Source organism: Eurytemora carolleeae, unplaced genomic scaffold (assembly GCF_000591075.1).
Source record: "Eurytemora carolleeae unplaced genomic scaffold, Eaff_2.0 scaffold267, whole genome shotgun sequence".
NCBI classification, from domain to species: Eukaryota; Metazoa; Arthropoda; class Copepoda; order Calanoida; family Temoridae; genus Eurytemora; species Eurytemora carolleeae.
The window spans coordinates 296,203-316,148 of NW_019396281.1; the positions used below are offsets into that span (position 1 = coordinate 296,203).

General features: G+C 31.6%; 1 protein-coding gene across 2 annotated transcripts; it reads left to right on the forward strand.

Annotated features, from left to right (window-relative positions):
* The first annotated feature begins 1,648 nt into the window (after nt 1-1,648).
* Nucleotides 1,649-19,578, forward strand: LOC111700098 (uncharacterized). Of its 2 annotated transcripts, none has more exons than XM_023470913.1 (10): nt 1,649-1,985; nt 11,801-12,101; nt 13,037-13,097; nt 14,391-14,437; nt 15,063-15,112; nt 15,556-15,613; nt 15,995-16,091; nt 16,367-17,040; nt 18,292-18,470; nt 19,493-19,578. In XM_023470913.1, exons 2-10 carry the CDS (start codon nt 11,879-11,881, stop codon nt 19,568-19,570), a joined length of 1,467 nt encoding a protein of 488 aa, XP_023326681.1. In that variant the 5' UTR covers nt 1,649-1,985; nt 11,801-11,878; the 3' UTR covers nt 19,571-19,578. The 2 variants fall into 2 exon arrangements, with proteins under 2 accessions (XP_023326681.1, XP_023326683.1); XM_023470915.1 differs by having other exon boundaries at nt 1,649-1,945.
* The last annotated feature ends 368 nt before the right edge of the window (nt 19,579-19,946 follow it).

Genomic DNA, 19,946 nt, shown 5'->3' on the forward strand with positions numbered 1-19,946 from the left:
TAGAGTCTAGCGCGCCCTTCTATATATATTTACACAACTGCCATCAAGTGCAATCTTTTACACTTCTATTGCTGGTAAGTCAGAACTATAGAAGGAAGATTTCCCATATAATTTATGTCTTTGAATGGGCCAAGAAGTTTCCTCAGGCTGGGTAATGAGTATCCACATTGCTTTAACTTCACTACTTTGAGTTGAGCAGTTTGCATCATGTATCTGTTATGCTCTTGGTAATTAGAAAGTATGGTGTAAGTTGTTGATTTTTGGTTGAGGCAGCATATAAACCACTGTCAGAATCTAGTAAAAATATTCATCATTTTCAAACTTAAAATCCCAATCAAAATTATCCGCTTGCCTAGAAGCAAGTAAGTTGGATAAATTCAATAAGTTCATATGTACTATAGCAGATGGACTGTGTCCTATCTTTCATGACAAACTGGGGACTTTGAAGAACCATTCAGATAAACTTGAATTGGAGAAGTGTTTTAAATAAAATGTTTGGTGACTTTTTTGCATAGTGATAAAAAAATTGTCCTTTCAACTCAGTGATCCACAACTTCTTCCTCAGCACATCATCAGGAGACTGTGGTGGTTTAAGGAGTGGGGGGAGGAGGTGTACCCACTTGGGAAAAAATTGGGACACACAATACATAGAATAGGCAAATTATAGTCTATTTCATTTGATTTTCAATTTTGGAGTAAAAGAAATATTTGCCTAGGGCACCACTTAATCATGCAAAACTTTGTTAATTTCCGAAATATGTTTTCATTCAGGGCAAAATTTAAAAGTTGACAGAACATTTCAGATCTGGTTTTAAGATTTTATCTTAAAAATGACCAAAATACCCTTATAGAATTCTAGGGGGAGGGGGAAGGATACAACATTTTGGTTCGGAGAGCAGGTTTGTTTTTACTGAGAGCAAAATGGTCTCCCAGTATAAACATAAAAATAAATGAATTAAATGAATTTGAATCCAGATTGCCATCAAAAAGAACAGCAAATTTCGGAGGGTTTAGCATTAGCAACCTGCCCCCCTCAAATGTCAAAATGAGCTAAGTGGCTAAGGTCCCCTGGACAATTTCCCCTGGGATAGGACCACCTTCCCCCCCCCCCTCATTAACAGTCCTGCAGTATCTTATTATCATTTATTTATAGATTGTAAAAATCCTTCAAAAAAGGTATTGCATATAATATTGGAACCTTCTGTAATCTATATATAAATTTGGCTTGTCTGTTTGTTTGTTTGTCTGTCTGTCTGTCTGTTTGTATCCAATAAACGTCAAAACGGCTGAACCAATCGGGCCCAAATTTTTTGTGGGACATCTAGGGACCCTAGGGAAGGTTTATGAATGATTGAAATTTTAAAAATTTGTGTTTTAGAGGTTTTTAATTTTGTAAAAAAATTAAAATTTTTGAAAATCCGCGAATTTTTTTTTAAAAATCCGCAAAACTTTTTTCATCTTTGTTTTGAAATGTAAACAAAAAGAACATGTTCACAATTTAAATAGAAGATGGGCGCGAAGCGCCCTAAAAGCCTAAAAAAAAGGGCGCGAAGCGCCTTGAATTTCTAGTCCTCTTATATAGAGAGGTATCCATTTACTCTGTGTGCAGCACTGCTAGCTCTGAATCTAGTCAGACGGCTCTAGTCTCACAGTACTAGGCCGTGTATACACCACACAGCAGTTGAAGAGAACCCAAGGACATAATATAGTCCCAAACACAAACACTCACACACTCATATACAATCAATTCACTTCTACTCAACAATGATTTGGCATGAACGAAGTGATAATGTGTAGTGATAAAGTTTTACGTTGGACACCCTGTATAATAGTGTTCTGTTACAGGGTGTTGTTAAAAAGACTGTTAAAACCTTGAGTAAGTGTTGAGTGTACTGTGCCTTGTAAAGAGTAATATATTTGCATTAGTGTCGTCAGCTATAAAAGAGTAAGTGAAACATTGAAAATAAGTATGAATTCCCCTTAAGGTAAGTTTTTTTTGAGAACTCAATAATTGTACTTAAATATAAATAGATTGATCTTTTTACGATTATTGTTAACAGTAAAAAAATATGACGTGATTAGGTTAAACAAAATTAATTACTTGGATTTTGGAATGAAATTATTACTTCAATCAAATCTTTGACGGGTAAATTCGTAGACTTTTTATCTAAACATTCATTAAAGTCAGCTTGAGCCAATTTTTAGTATTAGTTTTTGACTTTTTGTATTGTAATTTTTTAATCGAGAGGTCCCCCACCTCACAATTGTAAAATTTGACCCCCCCCCTCGCCTTATTTTGTATAGGGTTACTCAGTATTTAAGTTTTAATTTCTTTTTTGGAAAAAGATAAATCATAATCCATGAATTTATTTGTTGATTTCTAGATTTTCAAATTATTAAAGTTCACAAATGTTGACAAACTTTTTAATATTTATTTATTATCTTAACAACTTGCCTTTGTTTTGACCATAAATTCCTTTTTTTCACACTGGGGGGGGGGGGAAGTAGGCAGGGCCTTTGGGACCCTTTGCTTTTTTTATTTAGAAATAGGCAATAGGCTTAAAACACCATTTTTACCCCAAGATTAGAACAATTGTTTGTATTAAAGTCTTTATAAAGATTTTCATTTAAATTAGAATATAAAACATTAACCTAGAACACTCAGAGTCAACCCCCACAACAATTGTTAAAAAATATTCAACTAGACAATAAGAAATCGATCAATAAGCTGGATCGATTATAAAAACCCTCAAGGAAGGAATTAAGTTTGCCAAAAACTTATATTTTCTAATCCATATATTTTTGCAACCAAGTATAGTAGACATATTTCTAATTATTGTCAGATTAAATAATATTAGTTAAAAATTTCAAAGGTTTACGTCATGAGGTTGTAAAGATTAAGGGAAAAATAAAATTTTAGTTTGTGGCAAAGATTCAATTCAATTTAATTCATTACAATAAGGATTATTCGTTTGAATCAACAATGCTGAAAAAAATTAAAAACTTGCATGATAAACATTTTTTGTTGTGAAAGGAATAACTAAAAATGTAACAAATGAAAAATTAACAAATTCTGCATTAAAATGGATGACTTAATTTATCAATTAAAACTCAATTAATCATTAACTTGTACACCTGTATAATACATACTGTATTCCTAACCTTGTACACCTGTATAATACATACTGTATTCCTAACCTTGTTAATCCTTTTAATACAATAATTGGTGTTTTAAATTTTTACAGAAATCCAGCTTTTAAACTTTCTGGCGATGTTTTTTTTAATTTTTGTTTTACTGATACGAGTTTGTATTTACACACAAGTATAAGGAAAGCTACATATTACAAAATCAGAACATTTTTCTTCTCAATAACTCTTCGATACGAGTAGTTATAATTTAAAACATAAAAGATTTCAATTTACTCTAGTTGACCGTGCCTTGATGTTCTTTTATCTGTATATATGTTGAGTACAAATTGTATTATTACAATGTATAGGATTGGAAGGGTGTATCCTTGTATCTCATTCTGGTTTAATATATTCTGCAAAACTTTATTATTTTTGTCCACCTAGACATGTCTTTTTTTTGTATAAAACTTTAATCCAATGAAAAAATTTTTATTAGATTTAAAAAAATAATGTTAAAAAATAATATGACCCGTAACTGTATGTATTCTGCTACTGAATTGAAACGGTTGAAAAGTTGCAAATTTTACCAATTCTACAAACAAAGAGGCCTGGACACTGTATAGGCAGTAGGCAGTGCTTTACTGTTCAAGCAATTCAAAAATCAATCATTGAGTCTAGTTATCTATGTATTTATTGTTCTTTTTAACATTTTAGCTTTTACCAATTAGATTTTTAAGATCTAATCATACATTCATATAATATATCTAAATATATATAAATATAATTTCTGATGATTAAAAATTTTATTTTTTTTATAAAAAAGAGAACATTTTGCACAGAGTTATAGTTTTAACATTCCGTTATGAAGAAATTTGAACGTTTTTTTTACCAGATAATGATGTTTTGTAAATGATAAAAACCTCAAAATTAAGCAATTTCTGATCGAAAATATTGGACGAAATGTGTATATTCTGCACAATACTTCAGAGAAAATTCAAAAATAAATGTTATGCATGTGTTTTGTTTTCAGTTTTTGATGTTTTGTAGGACACGAAAATTACGTTTTGGTAGTGAAGGATAGATTGTTTGGTAGAAAGTAAATAATTTACTGGAAAACAAAGAAACCTAATCTTCAAAGCATTAAGCAAGTGCATTATTTCAGGAAATAAACTGTTTTGATCAGATCAACTTTTTGTTGTTGTTAGAAATTTATGTTCTGAATAGTTTAACTTTGTTTTTTGGAATAGATCAATTGTTTTATTTCGATGATCAGTTGTTATAAGAAAATCTTTTCTCCTAATTAGATCAATTGTATAAAGAAGATAAGTTCTCTTGAACAGATTAAATTGTTTAAAGAAGATAAGTTCTCCTGAACAGATCAATTGTTTAAAGAAGATAAGTTCTTTTGAACAGATCAATTGTTTAAAGAAGATAAGTTCTCTTGAACAGATCAATTGTTTAAAGAAGATAAGTTCTCCTGAACAGATCAATTGTTTTTAAGAAAACAAATTCTTCAGAACAGATCAACTGTTGAGTGTTGATATACAAAAATCAATAATATATAATATCTTCAGAAAACGTAGTTCAAGTTTATACAAATTGCAAATGTTTAAACATCTTTTTCGAAGTTTTAGAAGCATAATTCCCCCAGTTCATATATCCCCCGCCCCCTAAACTGCTCGCCCCCCCCCCTATCTGCCCGGATTTAACCTTTCTATTCCGAGAAATTAATAAAGTCACAGAAGTAAATGTAGAGATGTAAGGAGAGACCTCCTACCTATTATTCAGAAATATATCTCCAATCTTCATATCCTTCCTTTATCATATTCTAAACAGTTTTAATATCTAAACCTATTTTACCAGATTTATATAAAATCAAATCATAGATTTATCATAAGAATCTTTGAAATGGGATTGGTTACTTTCTATGCTTAACCCCTTGGACCCCCCTGTCCCCCCGTCTGCACACCTTGCGAAAAGAATAGATGGACTTGGCAAGAAGGCATGTTTGCAAAATTCTATTTAATTGAAAATACACAAAGAAAAGCCATCCGAGTTCTTGTTAATAGAGGAATTTAAGATCTGTTTTATTTAAGGTATAGGCAGTATTTTCACATTGGACTAATATACGTATAATTTATTTTTATTTGAAATTCTTATATGCTTTTAATGAAATATTGACAAGAAATTTTAATTTTAATATTATGCATAGAATTTGTTTAGTTTAAATCCACACATACAGAAGTTTCCTTTCCAGGACCCACCACACAGGTATCGATTAGTTCACCCGTCAAGTTATCCACCGTTTTTTTTGACCTGTAACATTTCAAGTTAAAACCACAATTTTTTTGTGCTTGTTGCTTCGGTCATAATTTTTCATTAAATTTTATTTTGCAAATTGAAGAGTTAAAGAAAAAGGTTAGTAAGTGATTAGTATTTGTGAAGTGAAATGTTTAAAGAAAAAAGATTAGAAAGTGAAAAAGTATTTGTTTAATGAGCCTAATTTATTATATTCTTTTATTTATTACGTAATCCTCCACCCTCCAGTTACTTTCTTTATTCACGCACTGATTCAACAGTGTTTTCTTTAATTACTTATAGCTATATAAATATATTAGCTGAAATTTTTGCCATGTTGTTTTTTAACAAAAAAAAGATTTTTAAAAAATTTTGAAATAAATAGCATCAAATACATGATAATAATATCATTTAAACCGGAGCAAAATGTTTCTTAAAACAATGTATAATGGAGATAAATTTTTTTTGAGTGTGATGGAGGAAGAGTGCTAGCCCCGATGGAGGTCTGGGCTTTCCAATATGGGGGGGGGGGTCTCAGATCTTTCACTTCATCCTATAATAAAGAATATGTAAAACAACTATAAATGTATCATGATCATCGTGACACTCCTTTTTGTCTACTTTAGATGAACCATTTTGTCGTTTTTAAGAGTCAAGAGATTAAAAAAAGATATTTTTTATTTACCACAACGGAGATTGGTTCAGTCGTATGGTGGAGTCCAATCTTGTTTTAAGGAGAAAGGTTTAGTGGTATGGTGGAGTCCAATCTTGTTTAAAGAAGAAAGGTTTAGTGGTATGGTGGAGTCTAATCTTGTTTTAAGGAGAAAGGTTTAGTGGTAAGGTGGATTCCAATCTTGTTTAAAGGAGAAAGGTTTAGTGGTATGGTGGAGTCCAATCTTGTTTCAAGGAGAAAGGTTTAGTGGTATGGTGGAGTCTAATCTTGTTTTAAGGAGAAAGGTTTAGTGGTATGGTGGAGTGCAATCTTGTTTAAAGGAGTAAGGTTTAGTGGTATTTTGGAGTGCAATCTTGTTTAAAGGAGAAAGGTTTAGTGGTATGGTGGAGTGCATTCTTGTTTAAACGAGTAAGGTTTAGTGGTATGGTGGAGTGCAATCTTGTTTAAAGGAGAAAGGTTTAATGGTATGGTGGAGTGCAATTTTGTTTAAAGGAGAAAGGTTTGGTGGTATGGTGGAGTGCATTCTTGTTTAAAGGAGAAAGGTTTAGTGGTATGGTGGAGTGCAATCTTGTTTAAATGAGAAAGGTTTAGTGGTATGGTGGAGTGCAATCTTTTCTAAAGGAGAAAGGATTAGTGGTATGGTGAAGTGCGATCTTGTTTTAAGGAGAAAGGTTTATTGGTATAGCGGAGTTCAATCTTGTTTAAAGGAGTAAGGTTTAGTGGTATGGTGGAGTGCAATCTTGTTTAAAGGAGAAAGGTTTAGTGGTATGGTGGCAATCTTGCTTAAAGGAGAAAGGTCTAGTGGTATGGTGGAGTGTAATCTTGTTTAAAGGAGAAAGGNGATAGATAGATAGATAGATAGATAGATAGATAGATAGATAGATAGATAGATAGATAGATAGATAGATAGATAGATAGATAGATAGATAGATAGATAGATAGATAGATAGATAGATAGATAGATAGATAGATAGATAGATAGATAGATAGATAGATAGATAGATAGATAGATAGATAGATAGATAGATAGATAGATAGATAGATAGATAGATAGATAGATAGATAGATAGATAGATAGATAGATAGATAGATAAAATCATAAAAACATCTTGGTAATTTACAGTTTACAATCTTTGCAAAATCAACATCAAAACTTGTTAATTACAATGCAAATGCTAATTTTAAAATGTTAGAAACATTTTTGTCCAATAAATAAATTTAAATATTATGAAACCAATACAGAGAACCTGAAATAAAAAATATCAAAACAGTGAAAGAATAAGAATAAAAAATCTCAAAACAGTGAAATAATAAGAATAAAAAATCTCAAAACAGTAGAAGAATAGGAATAAAAATCTTAAAACAGTGGAAGAATAAGAATAAAAAATCTTATAACATTAGGAAAATAAGAGTAAAATATCTTAAAACATTTGAAGAATAAGAATAAAAATCAGTGGAAAAAAACAGTGGTAGAATATGAATAAAAAATCTTAAAACAGTGGCAGAATAAGAGTAAAAAATCTTAAAACAGTAGTACAGAGATTTTTTACTTTGTTTATAAAAAACAGGGTTTCTACAGATATTAAATATACGTGGAATTAATATTATATGGATGAAGTCACCATTAAATGTTTTATTCATAAAATAACTAACTTACTAAAGAATTTTAGTGACTTCAATTACTTTCCCTTTATTAAGGAATATTAAGCTAATTTAGGTCAACAATATATGTAAATAATTAAACATTTTGAGCAATTTAAACTTTTTAGGATTTTGCTAGAAAGGTAAATATTAAGCTTAACAAGAAATACTACCCAATGTAATGTGATTCTTAAATAAACACCCAGATATATAGATATATAGATAGATAGATAGTGACACAGGGTAAATTGTTTACTTTCTCATATTTGTTGTTTTAACTCAATTGACAAGAGAGCTGAGAGGATCTAGAACTATCTATCTATCTACTAGGATCTATCTATCTATCTACTAGGATCTATCTATCTACTAGGATCTATCTATCTATCTACTAGGATCTATCTATCAATCTACTAGGATCTATCTATCTATCAATCTACTAGGATCTATCTATCTATCTATCTATCTATCTATCTATCTATCTATCTATCTATCTATCTCTATATTTTCCATCAACATCTCATCTCATGCATCTAACTACTTTACTAACTAACTATAAAACAATACATCCAATCTTTACCTTTTCCTGATCAAACCTTCAGTTTACCTAATGCAAACCTTACTCAATATTATATATTATGTATGGTCCCTTTAACATCTATATATATAATTTGCTTGTCTGTCATGTTTGTTTGTTTGTTTGTATTCAATAAACGCCTGAACGGCTGTACTTGTTTTTTTTTATCTATCAAAAAGTTTTTTTTTATGAAATAACACTGGATGGATTAGATTATTGGTCTGAAATTTGCCAACTTAACTTGGTCGAGGGAGAAATTTTTAGAAATATGGAATACAATTTTTCTTTTGTAAAATGCATTTTTTTTCCTATTTCGCAAACTCACTTTTAATATTTTTGAAACCCTGTGTTTGATATCCCAACCCTCCCAGCTGCTGCACTTGTCCATTCAATTATGAAGGATTCTGTAAACTAGATTAAAGAGATTATCGTCAATTATCTAAAATAAGAAATATATGGAAGAGAAATGATCCAAGAATAAAATTTGAGAAAAAATGATGTTCAATATACATACATTCGAATATTCAGAACTTCTTAAAATAAATTTGAATCGTCTCAGAACTAAAGTATTCAGTGATTCACTGTCACTGAACTGGGATACAAATTTTAAACATCTTAAGCAGCTCTTGGGATAATTAACCCCTCCNNNTACCCCTAATCTAAACTAATTCTAACTGTTAATTGATTTTTTGAGCTCGATACGCAAATGTTTTTGCATTTTTCAAGTTTTTTTAGTTTTTAGAAAAGATCTTTACTTGACCCCTGTTATTACCTCTCCGCAGGGACGTATTCAAGAATTTGTCCAGGGGCCTGGAGGGGCTAAAATTGTTTTATTTCTTTCCAGACGGTTCATCACCCGTTGGGACCTAAAAAACCTGAAAACCATAGCTTTCACTGGTCCAGGGGGAGAGGGTCTGAGCACCAATAGGAGCCCCCCCCCCCCTGAATACGTCTCTGGATCTCCGACTATACCAGCTAGCTCTAAGAATAATTATTACTAAGCTACTAGCTAGAGAAGACTGTATAGATTTTGTTACTGCACATTTTTCTTCTTCTTTACAATATTGTGTATTGGTATTTACAAGATAATATTCGATGCAGAATCCAGAATATAAACTTTAGATCGTGATATTTAAGGAACTCCAGGTTGGGAATTAAGTCTCATTCTTTGATGCAACCCTCTATAAATTGACTAAGCTATTATTATGGTTTTATTAGAATTTAAACTTTTTATATAAGGGAACTGGGGATACTACACTGAACACAGCGAAATTAACTGTTTATTAATTACAGACTTCTTCTGGTATGTTCGAAATTAAGGCAAGGAGGAGGATATATTATAAAAGGACATCAAAAAAGGCAGGAGGGAGTGACATAAAATGATAAAATGAAAGGAGGGAGTGACATAAAATGAAAGGAGGGAGTGACATAAAGTGATAAAATGAAAAGAGGGAGTGACATAAAATAAAAGGATGGGAGTGACATGAAATGAAAGGATGGGAGTGACATGAAATGAAAGGATGGGAGTGACATAAATGAAAGGAGAGGAATGACATAAATGAAAGGAGAGGAATGACATGAAAAAAGTGTTGGGGGGGGGGGGTGCATACAGTAAGGGGTTAAGTGTTAAATAAAAGTACATAAAATATATTCTGTAAAAATATGACAGTTCAGGAAAGATATATGAGCTAACTTTAGACCCCATGTCTCGTGAAATTAAGATTTTGAGAAAGAGAGAGGGCAGGGGAGGTACTTAAGGGAAAGGAAAATACGTAATTTTCTATAGAGGATAGGGGGTAAGGAGGGGTTAATTTAAGTATCAATTATGAGAGTTAAACGTCATATTAAAAATAATATTTGCAATATTATATAATTAATGTTAATGGTTGGTAAAGAAGATAACATGAAGATTGGGCGTATTAATAAAATGTTATGAATATATTATGTTTAATAATAGGATTTTGGGGGAATGCAATGAATGTTAAAATTAAGCTTATTTACACTGTATAGCGCAACAAATATAACCAACACATGGATATTGTTCTACAGAGAAAAGAGTTTGTTTTTTAAGAGCTTGCTCATTGAAACTGAATTTAAAATTTTCTTAGAAAATCATATAAATACAAATTCACACTATTTGATTAAGACCATGATGAAACGCGGGGGGGGGGAGTGATAATTACTAATGAGGTGGTTAGAATCAATCCCTGCTTGTAGTAATGAAAACATTTCAATTATGTTTCATCATCCACTGTACACAATATACACTAATATACAGTACAATATACATATTATTAGAAGGGGGGGGGGCACAAAACGTTTACTCTCCCTAAAATTTTAACAGTGTTTAAACATAACTTAGAATTGTCGTAGAACGCTGATTTTTGCATGTGAACTAAAAATGATGTATTGTAACTGCAAAATTCAGTTTTATAAAAATCCGAGCAAAAGTGCGCGTGCAAAATATTTTTCACTTTTGCTCGGATTTTTATAAAACTGAATTTTGCAGTTACAATACATAATTTTTAGTTCACATGCAAAAATCAGCGTTCTACGACAATTATAAGTTATGTTTAAGCACTGTTAAAATTTCCAGGAGAAAATACGTTTTGAGCTGGTATATAACTATAGCCAGACTTAAACATTTAAAATTTTTCCTATTTATCCAGCTGGTATATTACTGTAGCTAGACTTAAACATTTAAATTTTTCCTATTTATCCTGCTGGTATATAACTATAGCTAGACTTAAACATTTAAATTTTTCCTATTTATCCTGCTGGTATAACTATAGCTAGATTCAAACATTTTAAATGCAGTTGCTACATTTTATTTCTTCAAACTCTGAGTTTGCTGGTCTCTGAGGATATTGGTAGGGAATTGAAAAGATGGAGCCGACGGGGTGGGGGGCACATTTAATTTCCTTGCTTGACACCTTTAGGAATCATTTTCTATATTTCGACTGATAAGAAATCCAATGAAATTGAACTCCTACAGATCTCTGCTTTAAATATATTTAAACTCTTTTGAATTGAACTATGTGCAAGGAATATTAGAATTGTGGTGGTTTGACAGAGACGTATTAAAATAGCTCAGGAACTAGTTCTTATTGTAAACATACAACAGGTTGTTAACAGCCCAGGACAAACTCTTTCTTCCCTTGCACATAAAATTCATAGCTTCTTTTACAATCTTTGTTGATGTTCAAATCTTCAAAAGCTGTCTAAATAGTAAATACGTCTATCGTCCTCTCCTTTCTTTTACTTCTAAGGTTTGGTGCACACATGTACATGTACATGATTAGATTCTTAGTCTGATATTTAGCCAATTTTTTAATCTATCACCTTGTAACTGATTAAAGTTGCTGAACAATTTATACTAAAGAAACCTGTTATTTATTGGTCTTCATTTTACAATCAATTTGGAAAAAAGTAATTGAAACTGTTGTAACATTCAAAAAAAATTATTTTAATTTTTCTTATTTCAGGTATGATGAATGCGTTTAGTGGAGGAGGAGTCTGTTAAATAAAACAATTGTATGAATTAGAGTTGACCGGAAACCAAAATGGCGGCGCTCCGGTCCCCGCGTGATTCACTAAACACGCCAAAGATGCTGATGACGCCGATAGTTAAAGACGACATGTTGTCAACACCAACGTTGACGACGCCTCGGCCTTCTGATTGGGGCCCGTTCTCTCCGGCTAAGCTGTCTAGTTGTTCTAGTTCTCCGGGTGTTGGGAGAGAACATAGAGATCCACCCTCAGAACTACCTCTAGACTCTAGTATAGGTAATAAACCATCTTCCACTTTATTTTTTGCTTTAAGTTTACGACAAATTAAAGATTAGGCAATTCCACAGATATTTTATCTGAGTTTTTTTTGACATTATACCACTTGGATCCGGATCTCGGAAGACCAAATGTTGTTAATCTCTACACTTAGTTTTCTATTCGATCTTTACTTACATTTTAACTTTTTTTACTGTTGTGTCGGAGCTTTCTCTGCTCTCTAGTCCCATCCAATTATATTTAAACATTAACCTTTCTAATTAATGGTTTTTAATATAATTACGACGCAATATTTAAAATATAAAATAGAGAAAAATAAAGAGAATCTTTTTAGATACGTAAGCATGATATACGTAGTAAGTACCAAGTAAAATTATGCTATTTTTACTTGGATCTTAACAGATTAATTTTTTAGACTTACGAGCTCTAGTACCTAATATGTAACAATATCACACGTTTCCGAACACTTAATCTGAATAAGACTACTGTAGCCCTAATCTAAATAGGACTACTGTACCCCTAATCCATGAAAAGGACTACTGTACCACTAATCTAAATAGGACTACTGTACCCCTAATTTTAATAGGACTACTGTACCCCTAATCTAAATCGGACTACTGTACTCCTAATTTGAATAGAACTACTGTACCCCTAATCTAAATAGTACTGCTGTACCTCTAATCTGAATAAGACTGCTGTACCTCTAATCTGAATAGGACTGCTGTACCCCTAATCTAAATAGGACTGTTGTACCCCTAATCTAAATAGTACTGCTGTACTCCTAATCTAAATAGGACTACTGTACCTCTAATCTGAATAGGACTATTGTATAGGTTTCTCATAACTTTTGAGACACATATAAGAAAAAAGTTTTTGTTCTTCTTCAATAGAATTTTTTTTTCCTTTCACTGATCATGATATTTTTATATTTTTAGGTTTAAGTTCTCCTCATGATGGAATACTGGCGAAACGACGAAAGTTAAAGCAACAAAATAGGAACATGAACAATAAATATGCAAACTTAGCAAAACTTATTTATTTTTTATATTTTGCTTGTCTGTCTGTCTGTTTATATCCAATAAACATCAAAACGGCTGAACCGATCGGGCCTAAATTTTTTGTGGGACATCGTGTGACCCCAGGAAAGGTTTAAGGATGGTCGAATTTTCAAAAATTGGCTTCTAACAAAATTAAAAAAAATTAAAGATTTTGAAAACCCACAAAATTTTATTTTTATCAAATCCCATAGATTTTTGTTTGTTTTGTTGTACAATGCATACAAAGAGAACATGTTCACAAATAAATAGAAGATGTGCGCGGAAGTGCTCGAAAAGCCTATTTCTTATGCATTTATTAATTTATTAATTTAATGTGTCGCAATTCAATAGCAGTTTTTTCTTTTTCTTGAAGTTAAATTTAAATAAAGGAGCTGATAAGTGATTACTATCATCATCCTTCAATTAAAATCTAATTATCTTCGCAGCCTAATGTGGTAGACATTTGAAATTTTAATCTTTGAAGTATTCTGTATCAAAGGAATTGAGTCTTTGCTACAAACTCTGATTTTCTGCTCATCTTTGGAACCAAATGTTGCAGACCTTAAGATATTTCAAACTATGAATTCTGTTAGATGAAAAAATCTAAGTTTGAAATATCAAAGGTTTACAACATCGAGTTTAAAGATATTGTGGTTCAAATGTTTGATTTTGTTCCAAAGACTCAATTCCTTATCTGAGTTTGAAATATCAAAGGTTTACAACATCGAGTTCTAAAGATATTGTGGTTCAAATGTTTGATTTTGTTCCAAAGACTCAATTCCTTTTAAATGTTTAGAATATGAAGGGTTTACAATTACATCATCAGATTGCAAAGACACAAGTATTAGAGTTTGAGGCGATTAATCTGTTCCTTTATTTGAATTTGAGGGTATTATTATTATTTTTATTATTAAGCGTAAAAGATTTATGATCTACCAACATCATTCCCGTTTCCTGTCAACTTCGTCAGCATTCCCTTTAATTTTAAATTATAATTCTGATTATTGACAGTTTTAAGACAAGGTTCTATCGTTAAGAAATTGCTAATTGCTAACGAGCAATTAATTTAACAAAGGCTCCATTAAATATCAAAATAATGTTCTGAAAAGGTTGGGATTAGAAGTTCTAAATACAAAATGATTTATACAGTTTTCATCATTTCATAATCCACCAAATATTCATCCATCTATCTATCTATCTCATCTATCTGCCCTTTTTTTAAATTTAAAGTTAATGTTTTTTTGTGTACTAGTGGAGCCAGGAGTATTGAAAGTGATTCAAATTCTTGTGATACGCCAGGTTAGTATTATATTATGTAACATTTTATTGCTTTTTCATATATTTTATTTTCACCTTTTCAATGTTTTTATGAAATTATTGCAAGTTGAATAATTAATTAAATGAACCTTTTAGCAAAAATGTTTTGACCTTTTTTGTGGTGCAGACGTTTAATTGTATATTTGGAACCAAACATATGTACGACGTACAATTACATAATTAGACAGCTTTCGACATGAATACATTACATATTTGTCAAGTTTTAAACAAAATATGAATCGTCTGACGATAAAGCTTGATTTGATTGTATTCCAGACTTCCAGTATGTAGAAAAGTTTCACATTTATAAATGAACTAAAGAAAGTTTGCAAGATATTTTAATGTTCAGAGGGGCCCGAGTCTGTGAAAAAAATAAATTAGTGATTAATTTTTCTTCTGCATAATTCACTTGAAATGCATTTTGTGATTCCCATGAATTTGAAAAGAGAGGCACAGAGTAACAAACCAACTCCTCCATTTTGCTACTTATGTCACTTATTTCGCATCTTAAACGGAGAGAACATTTTTTTATATTAGAATATATAGTAAAAATGTCTTATTTTTTAAAAAGAATTCATAAAAAAACATAATTTTCAAAATTGTTTAGACTCAATGCCGAAAGATCTTTCTAACCACGTAGATCGAGTAGATAGACAGGTAAACACGTAGATCGAGTAGATAGACAGGTAAACTACGTAGATCGAGTAGATAGACAGGTAAATACGTAGATCGAGTAGATAGACAGGTAAACACGTAGATCGAGTAGATAGACAGGTAAACACGTAGATCGAGTAGATCGACAGGTAAAGCAAAATTACAATTGTTCAATTAAAATTTTAAAAAAAATATCTTATAGGGACTGTCGTTATTTTTTTTTAATTTCTTCATTGTTTCTGAAGCAATAAATGCACAAGTCACTTTTTGAGAGAAAAAATAAAAATATTTAGTTTTTGAAAAGTAAAAACATGGATATTTAATTCATATTTGATCAGCTAACGCTTAAAGGGTACCAATGTGAGTCGGAAATCTCACTTTAAATTACGGTTACACTTACAGTCCCTTTAAAATCCTACAATTATTTCACCTGCGTTTATTATTAGGATGATAATAGACCAACTGATCTCAGTACTACGAAGCGATCTAAGCTTTATATCCCAGGTCAAACAGTTTATTAATATTTAATGATATTAATATTTAATAATAAAAAGGTTTGCTACAATATTGTTAGTCTTTCAAATTATGTTTCCTATATATAGCCGGATGTTTTCTGTTTTTAGTTAGCGTTTCTTTACTTCATGTCAGTTAGATTTGTTATTGATTATTATTAAAAATGTTTATAAATACATAAATACATAACAGCATCACTATATTGATTGATTATCCACTTTAAATATAATTATGATATTCAATACTGTAAACATTTTTTAATCGCATGGTTGTGACTTCTAATCGGAATCGTTTAAGGGGAGGGGGGAACAATTGTACTTATACGAAAAAAAAACTTTTTTGGTAATTTATTAATTATTGAATTTGATTAAGGTGGACTGGGCCCTCCTGATTCTGTGGATTCTGTGCGGGATCGGGTTGGAGCAGTAAATATTTCAAGTTCTAGTCCTAAACGGTTCAAACATCCAAGGAAAATGTTGATGCTTTACCTTAAATCAAATTGTTTTAAAATAAATCCGTAAATACGGTACATATACTAATCCGTTGGCCCAATGTTTTGTTCCTGTCTGTTATTTAATATCTTGTCCTTTGCTCTTTGTTTTCTTTGAAGAAAGAACCTCCCGACAGTTTTACGAATGTAATCTGAGAACGAAATCTCTAAATTTGCGCAATCTACTTCAAAATGCAAAGTTTCTAAAATCAAAAGATGGATTAAGCATTGTATCAACAACGAAATATAAACAGAAGCTGTGATTCAAGACTAGGGGACCTTCGCCACGTCGAATTAAGAAATTCAGATTCGCGGTATTCGGATCTCAAGGTTAAAGATGACATTAACTACCATCCTTCTCCACTTGCCGTTCCTTCACCAAATTGGTCTACCATCAATGATTTTATGAGTGAAGGATTAGCATTAAAAACCCCAAAAGTTTTAGATAATTTTGTGTTTGATGTTTTGCCTCCGAACACCCCAAATACTCCCAAAAACCGGGACAAGTCCCCAGAACGGGTTTATGACAGACATTTTGAGCGCCGAATAGAGGATCGGCGAAGACCAGAGGCGAGGGTTTCCTTCGCGAATCACCCGCCGCGGCCAACTATTCTCACGCCGCCACCCCCTTACCCGCAGGATCTCTCTCTTCGGTCGAAAGCCGATGAATCCAGTGCTGTGAATCGAAATCGATCGATCGAAGAATTAAAGTCGCTGCGACACAAATCTATGGAAGAGATGGTATCTCGTCAGTATGAGATGTTGATACCTAAACAGGAAGTTGAGGAATGCTCACGTGCTGCCTCTGCTTCTCCTAGTCTACGTGCTGAGAGTGTTTCCCCCGGTCATGGTGGGGGCGAAATCAAAGAAGAGCCCCAGGAGTACTCTAGTATACCCCCAGGATTCCCTCCCTACTACCTACACCCAGGTAAGCAAGGTTCCAGGGGAAAGGAAATCAAATGCTTTTTGGTTTTAAACTTATTCTAAGTTCAAAAATTATTTTTATTTGTAAAGTAAGTTGCGTATTTCATGAAGAACTATAGCTTCTCAACACACACTTTAGATTAATGAAATTTGAAAATTGCAGTATTTTGTTGAGGTAGGATAACTCAGCTAATTTTTCGACGGGATTTAAAGATATTAGTGTAACATAATGTTTTTGGATGCCAATGATTATTCCAAAAACTTAAGTAATCGTAATAATAATAGTTTTATAATTCTTCATGAATAATATTAATAAATAAATAGAAATAATCTACTTAGATATTAGAGCAGAATAAATATATATATATATATATATATATATATATATATAAATATGTAAATTACGTTTAGAAAGTATATCCCCGAAACGAAAGGAAAGCATTTCTGTACTTTTCATTTATTATTGGCTTGTTAGTTAATGTGTGTTTGTTTTGAAGCCAATTAAATTTTATTTCTGAATAAAAGGTTGCCATTTTCATTTGTAAATCTTATTTGGGTAATTTTTCTGTTAAAATTTGAGTATTTGTACCCGATCGGTTCAGCCGTTTTCACGTTTATTTGATATAGACAGACAGACACACAAGCAAAGTATATAATATAGTTTATATACATATTATGTAATTAGATTAGAATTAGTTTTTAAAAGAAGAAATGAAAGAGGCCGAAGATGATGTTAACATAAACATTAAATAAATAAAAAAAACTTATTTTATAAAGATTTTAAAGTATTTTCTGAAGAGTTGATTTAGTGGCTAAGACTAAAGATACGATAATGTTGACTGTGTAATGTGAATTATGTAGTAGGATTCAAGGGGTTTGGTGGTTAGTGATCTTCAGTCTTCATGATATTCTTAACAAGTGGTCTAGAATATCATACAACAACACAAATAACGACTTTTCTGATTGTATGTTTAATATATGTCATCAGTTAATTTGTTTATATCGAATAACATTAGTTTAAAATAAAAAATACATTATTATTTAACATATATTCTGATCCAACATGATCCTTATTCTAGGATATCAAGTTTACGCTTAAAAACACTTACAATGGATTTATTTATTTCATTAATTATAGTGAAATAAATAAAAGTATTCAGAGTGACTGAACAAATTTAGGAAGACATCATTAAAACTTACAATTTTTTCTTTTCTTTTTCTTTTTTATTCTAATTCAGTTGTTCTTTTGTTCCAGGTATAACCCCTGGACAGCTGTACAGGGAACCTGAAGGGGGGTTGAGACACCATCCTTCCCCCCCGGCAACACCCCCTCTAGTTCCCAACATACACACCTTCTACCAACAGCCTAGGGGGCAGTTCTACCCAACCTCGTTCAACATGCGCCACCAGTCAATGTTGTATGAACAACATCAGGTAAAATTTAAGAACAGACCCTTTAACTAAAATAATTGTCAATTAAAAGTTGATCAGTCAAGCTAGCAAATTTACTTGATCTGCGCTTAATTTACTAATATTATTTGAAATAATTTACTTGATCTGCGCTTAATTTACTAATATTATTTGAAATAATTTACTTGATCTGCGCTTAATTTACTAATATTATTTGAAATAATTTGTCAGCAAACCCGACACTGTGCCTTATAAGAAAATAAACACTGATTTTACAAAAATATTGAAATTAATCCGTTTCAGAATATGCTGTATTCCGTCTAATTTGTGATACACAGTTATAAATACATACATCTTGGTTAATCTTGATTTAATTATCGCCTCTTAGCAAAATAAATTGAAAAAGCAAATAAGCTGACTACGCAAAACATATTTTAAATAATTTTTCTCTGGATTTTGAGCTCAGAATCTTTTTCATTTTATTTTAAACTTATGCCTCAACTTGAAGTTGGAAAATAATGCAAAAACGAATGAGAATTTTTTGTTTATTTACAACTAAAGTTTATTGGATAGCCCTTGTCACGAGGCCGGTTACATGCATAAAAATGCACTTTTTGGTTTCCCTTGTCAACCTATAAATTGTGCAATAATGTGAAGATATTTAATTAACTCGATGCATTGGCAAAAATGTCGATGTGTGGAGGAATAAAATTCTTTATTGACGTAGTTAAACAAATATGTTCAGGGGCAACCAAGCTGTCCTGTAATTATTGTAATATATTGTTCAGGGGCAACCAAACTATCTTGTAATTATAGTAATATATTGTTCAGGGGCAACCAAACTATCTTGTAATTATAGTAAGTTATTGTTCAGGGGCAACCAAACTATTTTGTAATTATAGTAATATATTGTTCAGGGGAAACCAAACTATCTTGTTATTATAGTAATTTATTGTTCAGGGGCAACCAAACTATCTTGTAATTATAGTAATATAATGTTCAGGGGCAAACCAGCCATCTTGTAATTATAGTAAGTTATTGTTCAGGGGCAACCGAACTATCTGTGGGGCCATCAGCAGGTGCAACATCAACCCTCCTGGGGGTCTCAAGAAACGGGTTTGTAAATATTCTTATGGATTTATGGTCTGCTGGTTTACTTTTTATTGGATTTATGGCCTGCTGGTTTACTTTTTAATGGATTTATGGTCTGCTGGTTTACTTTTTATTGAATTTATAGCCTGCTGGTTTACTTTTTATTGGATTTATGGCCTGCTGGTTTACTTTTTAATGGATTTATGGTCTGCTGGTTTACTTTTTATTGGATTTATGGCCTGCTGGTTTACTTTTTAATGGATTTATGGTCTGCTGGTTTACTTTTTATTGCTGCTGGTTTACTTTTTATTGGATTTATGGCCTGCTTGTTTACTTTTTTAATGGGATTATGGTCTGCTGGTTTACTTTTTATTGGATTAATGGCCTGCTGGTTTACTTGTTATTGGA

Excerpts from the sequence above, each read along its gene's own strand:
- LOC111700098 (XM_023470913.1), top strand. The coding sequence starts at position 11,879 with ATGGCGGCGCTCCGGTCCCCGCGTGATTCACTAAACACGCCAAAGATG. Across the intron at positions 15,614-15,994 it reads ATCTAAGCTTTATATCCCAG|GTGGACTGGGCCCTCCTGAT; the intron begins GTCAAACAGTTT and ends AATTTGATTAAG. Across the intron at positions 18,471-19,492 it reads TGTTGTATGAACAACATCAG|GGGCAACCGAACTATCTGTG; the intron begins GTAAAATTTAAG and ends GTTATTGTTCAG.